At 39.6% G+C, this 13,781-nt stretch overlaps 1 protein-coding gene across 1 annotated transcript in view; it reads right to left on the bottom strand.

Annotated features, from left to right (window-relative positions):
* Positions 1–3,659: 3,659 nt before the first annotated feature.
* LOC141949953 (protocadherin alpha-2-like) overlaps positions 3,660–13,781 on the bottom strand; it is a 149,282-nt gene continuing 139,160 nt past the window's right edge. Inside the window, exon 5 of the mRNA XM_074884141.1 lies at positions 3,660–5,589. Coding sequence (XP_074740242.1) covers positions 5,279–5,589 — 311 coding nt within the window. The 3' untranslated portion in view covers positions 3,660–5,278. The remainder of the gene's footprint in view (positions 5,590–13,781) is intronic.

Raw genomic sequence — 13,781 nt, 5'->3', positions numbered from 1 at the left:
GTGCAGTGTAAGATACACTTTTCTCACCATGCGGCAGAAGCAATTCTCTGGTACTTCATGCTGAAGGATTCCTTCCATCAGTTCTCTAAGCCAGCCGAAGGCACCTGAACTACACATATTCTAGAAGTAGGTGCATGATGTTGTAGCATCACCTTGAAAAATTAGATAATCTGCATAATAGGCTTTATCTAAGCAATATTACCAGTGATAGTAGGTGTTGCACTATTCTGTATAACAACATAACCAGGTCTCAGATTTTTATATATATCTGTATAAATGTTTGTGCATGTACATAAATACACACACACACACACACACACACACACTCCCCATCTGCAAATGCAGAGCAGTGTCACTGGATCCTCTAGTGAGGGATGGAGGCCATAGAGAGGAGAAAGAACTCAGGAGGGCAGAGACTACAGCATCACCACACCAAGAGCTAATGGAAAATTAATTTATACGCTGGCAATATTGATTTTCTAGTATGCTGGTTTAAGCTGCACAAGGTCATTAAAATGTGATAAAGCATTTATTTTGTTACAGCTATTCTATGCACTCTTGGTAAGGCCAATTGTGTGAGCAGGGTACAAAGCCAACCACTCAGTCACGTGTGAGTATCATATAGAGCCTAATATATACCAGCCACCATATCAAGCCCTTCATATACACAATCTATTATTGCACTGCTTGGAGTCCTCAGCCTGTCCTAGAGTTTTCAAAGCATATATTTGCTTCATGCAGATTAAACTGTGTGTGATGATATCAAAATGCTGTTCAGCTGTTCACTCATTTCTCTTTCAGAGACATGTGAAGGAAGAAGAGAAGAAACCAAAGGACTTCAGTGTACACTTACTCATCAAAGCCAAACTTTTGATCAAAGTGATACTTCTGCATATTTACAGAAGACTTAACAGAACGTGGGACTCTTGGCACTGTCTTAAAAAAAGTGTCTGTGTCAAGAAACAGTCAGTAGTTTCCAAACAATTAAATAACAGCAAAACTGAGGAACCTACTAATTCTTTAGGACTCAAATGAGGGTCGTGGCTCAGCTCCTTTCTTAATACTCGTCTTACAGGAGATCCACAAAAATGTTGCTATGGAAGAATAGTATAAGGAAGGAAGATTGTACATGGTTTATTGTACCCAGTTGTTGACACAAACTCGGCTATAACCTGAATTAAAATAAGTGAGGCCAACTGTGTAAAAGAAAGGCAGTAATTGACTTTACATTTTCAGAATGTAATTACAGTTTGAGAACAGATGATTTTAGAAACACAGGAGGCTCTAACTGAAGTGTGTGGTAGCATAAAGCAGAAAGAATCGTGGACTCATTTTGTACCTAAATATGTTACATATAGATGAGGGAGCTAATAAAATGAAGATTCCTGGAGGTAATGCTATTCATTGGAACCTTGAGACTGTTAAGCCCCAGAATGGGCAGATCTAAGTTTTTTACCAGCCAACATGAATTATGTATCCTATAGAAATTGTAGTCACTGTATCATGTACTACTAAGTACTGTTCTATGAAGGTAGCTTACTCACATTTCTCCTGGGGAGAAAGTCAATTAACAGTGTAGCAGCTTTTTCCAAAAATGGAAGCAGTTCTCAAAACACATCAAATGACAGCAGAAGAAGGGGAAATAAAAGATGATCCTAAAAGATATCAAAGCTGGCTGCAATTAATTCTATAATGGATTTTCATATATGAAATCTGGGAAATACATTTTGGGGTCTATGTTATTCCCCTTATGTAAGATCATTGGTAAACTTTAATTGGATCTGATGTGCAATGACCCATATACTGAGCAGAAAGAAACTGCACAAGGCTAAGACTTAGAAGCATAACGTAAAATGAGATATCTTTTCAATGACAGGTTGTAATTAATATACAACATAACTCAGGCCTAACTGTTATAAAAGCCCAATAGTTTTGGTCACTGATCTTGTATGCATAAAAACCAGACTTCTAAAGACAATATGCTCACTGTGAGAGAAATAAATTCTTCAAGTGGTAAAAAGCCCCAAAATTGTAATTTCCTTGTTAACAAATTCTGCATTGTATTTTGTCTTGCTCCCTTCATTGTCAGTTAGAGGATAAAAGAAACTTTTGCTCTTTGATTCTTGTTGGTCTTGGCCACCTCTGATCCCCAGTTCCCATTGTTGTGTGGTATCTGAACAGTAACTGCTAAAACTGTGGCAGAATGTGTAAATTCTGCCCCTCCCCTGATCCTCCAGAAATACTTCATTCCAAAGGTTTCTCCTTTTCTGGACATCCAAAATCAAGGATGTCAATGGTACAATTTGTGTACTATTTTTGAAATATTCAAATTTCATGTAAGACATCTCACCCTTCCAGTTGTACTAGAGGGTTCAAATACAGAAAAATCTTTTAAAAACCTGGTGAGGGTGCCTGATTCAGTCTTCTGAAAACACAGTGAATCTGTGTAACATATATTCTGCTAGTGCATTCCAGCCTCTTTTTAAACAATTCCAGCAAAAGCATCCCCTCTCCTCTGAGAGTTTTTTCTCTGTTCTATCAGATTGCCATACTGCAATGCTTATCTTCAGGTATTCTGTTTGTCTACCAAGTCATGCAAGTCCTTCTGCAGTAAGCACCTGAAACAAAGCCAGCATTGGCAAATGTAATTTTGTGTTAAAACAGGCAAATCAGAGACATACTGCAGCTCTGGGTTCATTCTGATAGAAGCAAGCATTGGAAAACCAGCTGTGTATGACCACTGATGAAAAATTAATGAATGAGATTGGCCTGTATAGAGAAAAATGCAAGCACTCAGAAGGAAAAAAAAAATCAATAAAAATCTAAAACCAATCAAATGTTAAAGATTCCTGTAAGAATTAAATCTTTGTGCTGGATTTTTTCCCAGAGGCATTGAGGAGAACCTCTTTATGATGAGTACAAAACAACAGTATCCTTATGTGTGTTTAAGTTACCACTGTAACTCCAGTTTATGAACATTTTGGAAACTGTTGGATTAGTCACCAAATAAAAAAATTAACCTAAACGTACTTGCATGACACACTTTCATAAAAGAACAGCTCCCTGTCCAAATCTTCAGTTTTTTTCCTCTTGGCTAGCCTTTAAAACTGAATCAAGGATTCTTTCTCAAGTAGCATCTTTTTCATTGCCAGTAAAACAAGACTGGTAGAAAAATAAAACTCTAAATAGACCACACGAGGCCATTGGTAGTTTATGCTTTGAGATATGAATTCTTTTATTAGAGCTTTACCTTCTGTGATGTTTTAAGACTTGCTGAAGGTTCTTAAAAATGAATAGGAGTTGTCCTATTCTGCTCTGTCAGCAGTTTGGAAACTTAAAACATCCAGGACATGTCTCAAGAAATCCAGTTGTTCCCTTTGATCCTAGATTAAAGGGTCTGTTAGATATTTTAGAGCTATGTAGTTTCTTACACAGTTCCAATTAATACAACACTTGAGCTTTATTCTGTGAATGTACAATAATGTAGAAAACTCCTTGGAATTCCCTCATCAGCTATATTCTATTTAAAAATACATGTATTGGTTTTATAGCAACATCCTCAACCACATTCATTACTCCATTTATACCCTTAGGTTTAGTAATTCACAGAGCTTTAGCTTCACAGATTCTTACCAATAAATCCCAAATGCATGCATGGCTTGATTTAAGAAAGATATTTTACTTGTGTTTCATACACAAAAAACTGATAATCAACAGTGGCTTAAAAAATTAACACTACTCCACTTTTTCACAAGTGTACAAAAAAGAAATAATGAATTTACATTCAACGGTAAAGCTTAAAGTCCACTCTAATAATAGTTGCATTGACATTCACATACACAAGCACAGAATAAATATTTCAGGATTCTTATAAGAGCATACAGCATACATACAGTACTTGAATTTTACATAATGAGTGTTAGTAGGGTCAGAAATTCATAATCTCATAGAAAAGTAAAACTAAAATCAGAAAAGGTTGTGTGGGAGGTAACACCAAGGTACTGCACAGAGCTAGCAGGTTAGTAAATCCATTTGTGTGAGGAGTTTGCTTCTGCTTCTTCATATTAGGACAGTTTGTTTGCAAAGGTGTATTCAAAGTGCAGATTAATGCAGAAAAAAAGAGAAGATATTCCTGTATTTATTAATACATGCAAGAGGCAGCCCCCAAATCACCCGACAGAATAAAGCTGTTATTGGCAAGTGGCCGATATAATACAGATGTTTCAGGCAATTTTTCTAAAGCACTTTAATAGCAGCAATCGTAATTTATAATGGCTCTAGATCGACTTCTGTTTGGGTTAAAGGGCATCATATTTCTTTAACATTTACAGCTATATTTCTTTATAAATAAATATCTCAAATAACAAATAGCATAGTTAACATTTCTTTTTTCTCTCTTTTGCATAAGTGTCGTGGAAAAACTCTGACCTTTTCAGAGACATAATGTGCAAAATAATGTTAGAGTGGAAATAGGGACACAGAGCATCACAGTCAGTTACATTCCTGGGATGTCAGCCCAGCCCTTTTACACTCGGAGGGCTAGCCTTGCCAGGGTAATGCAGGGCTTTAAGGGACAAGTTTCCCAATGGCTTGCTTGGTAAGAGATAAAATTTATGGTATCTTAAAGAGCTGTAAATGTGAGGTTTTATTTGCAGGCGTGTGTACAATACGTCATGTATAGGACTCAGTATTTCCACACAGTGACTTCTCAAGATTTGAAAAGTCTGGTCATCTCCTTTCAGACATTTCCTCCCCAGCCTGAACATCTTTGAACATTTGTGTTCATTAGGTGTTTCCTCTGTTGCATATTTACCAGCTCTTCTTGCATTTTATGATCTGATCTCGTATCACCTAGCTGACATCTGCACACAAATATTTCCAATCAGATAGAGGGTGCACAACATTAAAACTGTTAAACCTGTCCTGTAAGTGTCATCAAGACAGGAGCACAGGAACCACAGTGCAGAGTCCAACCTCTCACTGGCTGTACTGTGAAGATTCTCCTTTTCGGCGTAGGAGAAAGGAAACTTGTGTCTGCTTTTTAGATTCTGAAAACAAGCCAGAGTGGAGAAAAAGAGTTAACACCAGACTTAATAAAGCTTTCAAGACAAAACCTGTTAAGCAATTTAGACAGACACTGTGAACTTCCTGCTGATTTTCTCAAGTCTGTACATACAGGAAATTTGTTAACAGTAGGAAGAAGTTGGGAGTTGCTACATAGGAGAAATCTGTCATTATTACAAAAACTGGCTAGGTGGGTTCTTTCAGTATAAACCCCTCACTGGTCACTGTTCTCAGTGGTGCTGTTGCCCTTTTCTTTTTTCTCCTGAGTCTTGTTTCCCTTCTTCTTTTTCTTCTTTTTCTTGGTCTCTTCCTTCTTGCCAAAGGTTATGAAGTCACTTTTGTCAATTTGGCTGTTTGGTGGCTCCTGCCGGATGGAGATGATTGCAGGAGATCCTGGGATAATGAATTTGTCTGGCAACTCACCAGGACCACCTTGTTTGGGATTGCCCGGTCCAAATTTAAAGGTCCAGCTGTTGCTGTTCACACCAGCTCCCACTGGGGGGGACACCTCTCCCGCCTCAGGTTCTGAAAAAGTCAAAACAGCAAGAAAAGCTTAAAGCATCATTAAATACAAGCACTCAGTGAGTATCAGCTTCTTATTTGAAAGCTATGGCTTTAGCCTGGCTCTACATTGACACTTGGTTGCCTGCCTGGATGTTATTGACTGGTTCTCATCCAGGCTGCTCAATGCTAGTATGCGCTGAGTGCTGGGCCTAACATGCTCTGGATCCCAGTGCCTTGAAATATAGTTATTTATTTTTCTTTCAAATTTGAAGTGCACAGAATAAGAGATCACCACAATGCAGCCCACTGTAGTGTTTTACAGCATGAAACACAAGGATGTGTATTGCATGGCACAAGGGTATGTTTGAGGGTGTCAAGTCTTTTGGGCCAGGGTTAGAGGAGTGTCCAGGGCAGGGGGAGTCAGCCTTGGCAGTGTGCACATCCATGCTGGATATCTTAGCAAACCATCCTGTCATCTGCATCCAGGATTCCTCATGGAGGGAATGAGTTGGTGGATCCCAGAGAGGAACCTGAGAGTCAACTAGCACGTATGTATGTATGTATGTAATGTGGCTGATCAGCAGACACAGCCCTAGAGCAAAAACAGGAGTGAACTGAATTGTCTGGGTGGAGATACCAAAGGACTCCTTCCACCAGGGTGCAGAATCTGGTCTCAGAAACATTCATAGTCTTCTTCAAGGTGATGCTCTGACAACCTGTTCCCTTTCACCAGGAAATGGGGTCAGTCTTGTAAGAGAGTTGTAAAGTTTTTCTAAATGGGAAATCAGAAAGGGCTGGTGTCAAATTTGTGGTAAGCTGTCAAGAATGGTTCAGAAGTAAATAATACTGCAGTGAGTTCTCAAACTGGGAAAATCCTCACTACAGTGTTTCTTTTTTCTTATTGTAATATCACAACATAAAGGCTGAAAAACACCAGATGGAGACTAACCCCTGGTTCTTTGAATTGATATGGTAGAATGGTAGATCACAATATTTTAGACAGACAAATATAAAGTGAAGTTCTGTCCCCAGCTTTAGGCTTGCAGTATGAAGAAAGTTTTAATTTTATTTCCACAATTTTGACAAGATTGAGCTAATCAGATTGAAATATTTATGTATGTTGTCCTGACAAGAACAATTCTCTAGCATAATGAGAGGCAACACCAATTAGGTTCTTCTGTGAGAGAAAGTCTTAAAACCTGGCTGTTTTATTTTTTTGTAAACTTTGAAAATTCTTTGTAATTTAGATAACTCCCAGTTTTGAATAGGAACAACATATCCATTTTAGTGTATCATTTTAAGTGTTTAAAGGACTGCGATCAGGGGAAAGCTCAGTACTTATGCATTGATGCTAAAGCCCTCAAATCTGACGAAAATATTCTTATCTACACTCTAAAAGTGCAGTATTGCAAACATAGGACCTGTCACACTTGTAACACTCCTAGCCACACACAAATTCTTGCAATACTGCACAATGCCAATACTACTGATCTGATTAAGTCTCAGCATTGTGTATTCTGCATCAGAGCTGTTCAGTTGAATAGGTAAAGAAGTTCAGGGTAAAAAAGGAGGGAAGATCTGCACTGCTACAAGGAAGGGCTGGGAAACCAGCTGAGAGGGACTCCATGTCCCTTGAAAGAGGAGGCAAGGGCACAGAAAAGAGAAGAAACAGAGAAGTTCTAGGTCTCCCACTGGTGAAAGGGGCAGGAAGAGAAAACAAAGTAGACAATCTAGAGGGAGGTCTCCAGTTTTTGCCAGACCAGAAGATGCTATTCAGTAAACCTTAGCTATTGACTGCTCTGTACCCCTGTAGTAGTAATGAACTTCAGCAGCCATTTCATGAACTGAACAGCATCTCCTGTACTTATTTTCTCATGATTCTTCATCTTCTGTAATGTTGTTTGTACAATTTTCTATTTTATGTAATAAAAGGTATGTCATGCACGTAGACATAAAGCTTTCCTTGTTCAAAAGCTCAAGAACACATTCTGCTGCTTGACAATATTCCTCTTGCACGTCAGCAAAACAAACACCGCTGGAAAGCACGGTTCCTTTTTAAGCTTTTCCATACTTATGCAGTACGTCCATGTTACAGAGCCAAAGAAACGTGTACACATGACACATCAGAACTGTCTGACACCACCTGTATAATACGTTTGGCACCTGGAATCTTTGTAAAGGAGGTGATATGACCACTCTTACAATCTGATGTTTAATCGAGAATTAGAACAGCCTGTACAATTCTTTTGCCCCTAGACTGTATTTAATGATGAAGATTCGACTTTAAGTTCATGTATGTTCCAGGAACTGCTGAAGTTGTTTTAGTGACCTCAACCTCCCTAGCCTCAAATACCTTTTTTGAAGGTATTATTAATGTGGAAGTTCTTCTATTTTATCAGTTGTAGCTTTTCTATAAATTTCCTATGCCCTTAACTATCAACTTCAGATTTTTTACATGTTTGCTGTTGGCAATAGCAATGTCCTAGCAAGCCCTTTCATACTAAATGCATCAATATGAATCAGCTTTCATTTCTGCTTAATAAAGTATTTTGGTCAGGTACCTTTTATATCACTTTTGTTTCTTTGAGATGATAAATTACAAAGGTGAATGCTGTGTGTCTTGGCCTTTTTCCAAATTATTAATCAATTGTCTTTTTCCAGCAATACAAAAATGTGAGCTTTCATATTGTACATCATAAATTAGGCCCTATTTGACAAATAAATCTTTCTCCTTTCCAACAAACCCATGCAACATTCCTTCCAAACAACATTGGCCCAGACCCAAAGCTCTTTTCCTGTTCCTGGCAGGAAAAAAACAGCTGAAGGTGACCTCAAATCATTTTTGAATCATCCTTGCTCTGGCTGGGGAGAGCCCTGTAGATGTGAATAGTCCAAAAACTGCTTTGAAGTGTACAGGGTTACAACACTCTATGGACTGCAGTGCCACCACAGCACAGCTCAAACAACACGGTGTGTGGTCATGCCATTTCGACATGAGCATATTAGGCTAAAGGTGGGACATGAGACAATGACAGTGACTTTATATTATCCATTTTACCACACAAATACAGTAACATGTAAGAATAGATAGATCGAATAGGTACAGGCACCTCAAACCTCCAGCTGGAACGACCTGAGAAGCAGCTGTAGGTACAGTATCTCTTGCATGAAACTCTTGCCAGTCTAACAGGGTGCACATATGCATCTGCACTATTGAAATCTAATTCAGAACAGGATACTGAGCCTTTAATCTGGTTCTGCCTAGACAAATCCACTCACCAGATGAAGTCAGTAGCATTTATCACAAAGCCATCTGACATAATGTATCCAAACCCATCATATCTACCCTGGAATCAGGATTCTGTCAACTTAAAGACTAAAGGGGTTTGCTTGCATTTCTGTGTGTTTCTCTCCCAGTCACTGAATATGTTTTTTGACCATATAAACTAAGCATTTTAATACTCCTTAATACTCACTAAGCCAAAGGAAACTTGTCCTTACAGCTGTGTGGAGAGCTCACATACAAAAAGACAGAGACTGACAGAACTTAATGAGTTAACAACCATCATTTCCTAGAGTGTGTCTTCAACAGCCTCCTCAGGAAATTTCCCTTCTGCATGATTTACCTGATAACATGTGTGTTTATCTGTATTGGCAGGCTGGAAGGTCACAGTTCAGCTGTACTAACAATGTTGTACATTTATGCATTTCAGATCAAGGATAAATGTCACTTATCACCTGGCTTCCAAAGCTTCCTTAAACATCTCTTCTGTTTCTTACCAGCAGGAATGTAACAATAAAAACTTTCTACTTCGATGCTATTTTACATTTAACAGGATTAGTCGTACTCTTGTTTATTTTCTGGGTCTTATTGAATGCTTTAAAGTTGTTCATTAAACTTAGAGGAAAATCTATATAAAGCAAATCCACCAGCTATATTGTAACACTTAATTTAAAACATTACAGTTTTCTTCTCTCTACAGCTACAGAGCAAGTTTTCACCAGAGTTCCTACATAAAAGCACAGAGTCTGGCCATTTCCTCATATATCTCAAAGGATTACTTTGGAGACTGCCCCTTTGTTTTATTCTCAAGGAATACAGCAGTCTTCATGTTCAATGACCAAATGATTTATTTTTAAAATGCATGCCTGCAGCAGAACCCAAAATCTAGGCTGCACCTTGCAGCTCCTGATGCTTCTTTGCCTGTGTGTCTGCATACTAGATTGGGAGATAAACTTTTCACCCCTTCCATTTCCTTGTACTCTCACCAAAATACAAGTGTCTCAGTAGACTTTAAATGGAACTTAGAGCAACAGAGACTCTGCAGTCGAGTAGATCCTATACTTAGTTGGGAGGAAAGGTCTTCTAGGTTGTCTTTCAAAATACTTCTTTTTCTATCCAGTGACTGTTGTCTGAAACTCACAGGCAGACTTACACACGAAAAAACCCCTCAGCCTAAAATCACCTATCTGAAAGCTTGAAGCAGTAGGGTACAGTACCTAGCTACTTTTTTCTTTTCCAGAGGGATTTACAGTTCATATGCTAATAGCCCTCTACCTCCCACAGGACTTGAAAAACATACAAATCTCAGTCAATAGGCACTTGTTCAACAAGTCCTTAATTGCTCTGAAAGCACCTGAATCTCTACACATTGTTAGATAGTGTCATGTGGATGTCATAGGCTCCAAGATCCCAGAAAAGGAGCAGGTTGCATGCTCCAGGCAGTCCTGATCTCAGCACACAGGTTTTTCAGAGGTACCTAACTCTCCCCCTTCTCTGTGCGGGGAGCTCAGGCACTTACTACAAGGAACAAGGTCCATAAAATTTAGCTTGTAGTGGCTGTAGGCACCTAACTTTTTTTTTTCTTAGATGTCATCCACAGAGTAAGGTATCCCTTTTCTAAATTCAGTCAACAAAAAAGTAGCCATCCAAACTAAACTAATTTAGTTCTTGCTACAGTCTATAAAGAGAGACAGGCACCCTCAGAAGGCAGTCCAACCCACCTAGCTTAAACCCCTGGTTTTGGATGCACTGAGTTTTCTTTGTTTCTCTCCTGTCTCTGCTGGAGCTGTATTACCTTTGCTTCTTCAACTCAGATAAAGCCCAGACACCCAATTTAAAGTAGACAGCTAACTTTTGGGTGGCTAGTGCAAAAGGAGCTGAATTCCACCCTCAGGAGCAAGTTAAGCAGTATCATAGCTTAGGGAATGTTGTACTTCTGACCATGCCAGAGTCTTGAAAAAAATAAGAAGTTTGAAACTAATCTCTTTAACAGTGACAGCCACAAAAATTCTGTGCAACTCTTTGCAAGATGAGGTCACTTTCTCAGCCCCAGTCCCCTCATGGGATTTTCATTTAAGCAAGCATTGGCATCTTCTGTTCAGAAATACCTGAGAAATCTCAACCATATTGTTAAGGTTGCACCATTTCCACCCTTAAAAGGCCACATTTTAGTTATGACAGCAGTAACACCAGTGCAGTTCAGGTCTTCAGGTCTGCTGCAAAACTCCAAAGTACAGGTCTGTCACTGAGGTTTACAGCGCTGTCTTTTCAGATGTGGCATTTGCGAATTCATACAATTGAAGGGTTGGCTTTGATCAGCTTGTAAAACCATCCGAGCTGGTATGTAAGTTGAACAAAGTCAAAATGCTGAGCGATGGGTACAAACAGTCTGAAATTGAGATGTCTTCTAAATCTGGGGCAAATGCCTGCTCACAGAACATGTCATCACTCAGCCCACAAATCGATATCCCACCAGGTCTGGGCTAAGACTACAGTTTCTATCTCACTGACATTCTTCTCTCTTTTGGGGAGGCCACGTGTTTTTTTCCTGTCCCTGTATAGCCCCACAGCTCCAATCTGGTGTTTACTAGGAACAGGTGGTGCTCGCTTCCCATAATGCGAGCTGGCCATATATTCTGAGCGCCATGTACATCGTCTCTACCTCCTATGCCTCTGCTGCTTTCTTAAAGAACCTTTGTCAGAAGAAGGCTAACTCGTGTTGGAACAGATGTGGCTCTGCTCAAGGGAGAGAAGAGGAAAACATTTCTGTGCAGCTCCGTCTCCCTGCAGAGACATTTTTGGCTGTGTGACATGCTCAGCCAAGACAGCAGCTTGCTTTCACTCTGTTCCATCCCTCCCCACTTTGTCCCTGTCTTTAAAAATTTGTTGGTTCACAGACTCAGAGCTTAGATAAAATCTTTCAATCAAGCCATCTATTAAGTTTAAAGGAAACATTTTTCAGAGTTTTTTTTTTCTAGACACCAGAACATGACAGCTAAAGCCACTGTGAGACTAGGAATACCCCATCATTAATCATAGACCCTTCTGTCCGCAGATCAGAGTAACAAAACACATTAATGAAATGAATTTATCTAAAACTGAGCTCAGGCAATAAGCAGGAAGCAAATTGCAGAGAAAGCTAGTCATTAACCTGATTTCTCTCTTCCCAGCCTCCTCCACTGATGCTGTACTGACTGCAGCTTCTGCCTCTGGCAGGCTTAATGAATATTCACTGTTATAAAGAGTCTGATGTTCTGCACTGATTCTGAAACATCACTTCAAATGCAAACAGCGTGCACTGAAAACCCCTCTGTGTCATTTGGAGGATCTCTGTGGATATTCTGGCTTCACTGATCACCCCTAATCCTTTTTGGGATTAAAATGCCCATTTAATCTTTTTTTTTTTTTTTTTTTTTAAAAAAACAAGCAAACAAACAAACAAACAAAAAACCCAAACCAAAACCACAACCAACCACACGACAAAGAAAGCAAAATGAAAATCCATCATCAGCATGATAAAATGACAGAAACTGAACTGAAAGACAGAGAAATTATTGTCAGAACAAAGTTAAACCACTTTCACTATCAGCTTGCCAAAAAATCCCAACCATCTCTAAGGACCATGTCAATTTGGAGTCTCAAAGAAAAAGCAAAACCATGATTCTCACTCTCTGCTCTTCCATCTGTTTGACCTGTTCTGCACTAATGATTCAGAGACAGGAAGAATGAACAAAATGAAAACTTCTCTCCACCATGGAGCCTGTAGCTTTAATCCATTGCTTGGATTTAAAGTCAGTAACATTAAACAGGGTAATTATAGCACATATGTTGTGGGAGATCCATAACCCCCCACTGCTCCAACATCCAGATACAAAGCAGCAGGCGGGCATGGAGGTCACTTCCAGCTCAGTCTTAAGTTTCTGTCCATGCAGACATTGAAACTGAATTTCAACAGACATTATCTATCTCATTATAAGAAAACAATCTTACATGGCTGTGTATTAAAGAAATTGTCTCAGCCATCAAATAGCTCTGCCAGCATATTCTGAGATATGTGAAGGCAAAAACTGATTTACTTGCTACCACAGTTTGCTGTGGTCAGAGCACAACACAGGCTAAATGGCTTCTTGCAGCTGCTGAAGAAGCAAACAGAGCCCAGTGTCCCAAGCTGCTCTCATTCTCTTTTCACTAAAAGAGGCTTTTCCTCCCACAAAAACATCAGCCTTCTCAGGTAACATCTTTCTAGTGTTGTACTTATGCCCAGTCCTGCTCCCACTGGTAGAATTTGTCTTGGAAAGCACCTGTTAGTACTTGCTCAGCACAAGTTTCAAACTTTTCCTCACCAAACTGAGAACTAATCTGCTGTATCACCGAGACAGCATGCACACATATCCATGACTCCCCGTGTCATCTTTCCAGCTCTATTGGATGCTGGACTGCGGAGGATGCAGTGTATGAATGTTTGTGTTGCAAGCAGAGGTTGTAGGGAGAGACTCCTCCAATATAAGGTAAATGGATTTTTATTTGGGCATTTCACCTTGTCTGCAGGCCTACAGTGACCATTTTTAAGAGTTCATAGATGAAAACAGCCAAAAAAACGCCAACCTAGATGAATTTCATCTTATAAATATAGTGTGGGCAGCTAGAGCACCAATCATTCTGCCCTGGTTTTAATGCAAACGGTAGGTAAAGGGCAGTGAATAGTGCAGGAAAACTGGACTTGGTGTTGAGGGGACTGCTGTGCCCCTCAATATCTGGGAAGGGAGAGGGGAGAGGTGGCGTGGACAGTGGCAGGGACTCGCTGCCTCCCACCCCACCTCCACCAAAGAAAAGGCTTTTCTTTGCCTTAATGTCAAACCAGGTGCTATGTAACCTCCTTAAATGCCCTAAACTGAACCGATTGGAGCAGTAAACAGCTACCCAGGCCTCT

The sequence above is a fragment of the Strix uralensis genome, chromosome 14, assembly GCF_047716275.1.
Source record: "Strix uralensis isolate ZFMK-TIS-50842 chromosome 14, bStrUra1, whole genome shotgun sequence".
Lineage (NCBI taxonomy): Eukaryota > Metazoa > Chordata > Aves > Strigiformes > Strigidae > Strix > Strix uralensis.
This window is presented reverse-complemented; position numbering and strand designations above follow the sequence as displayed.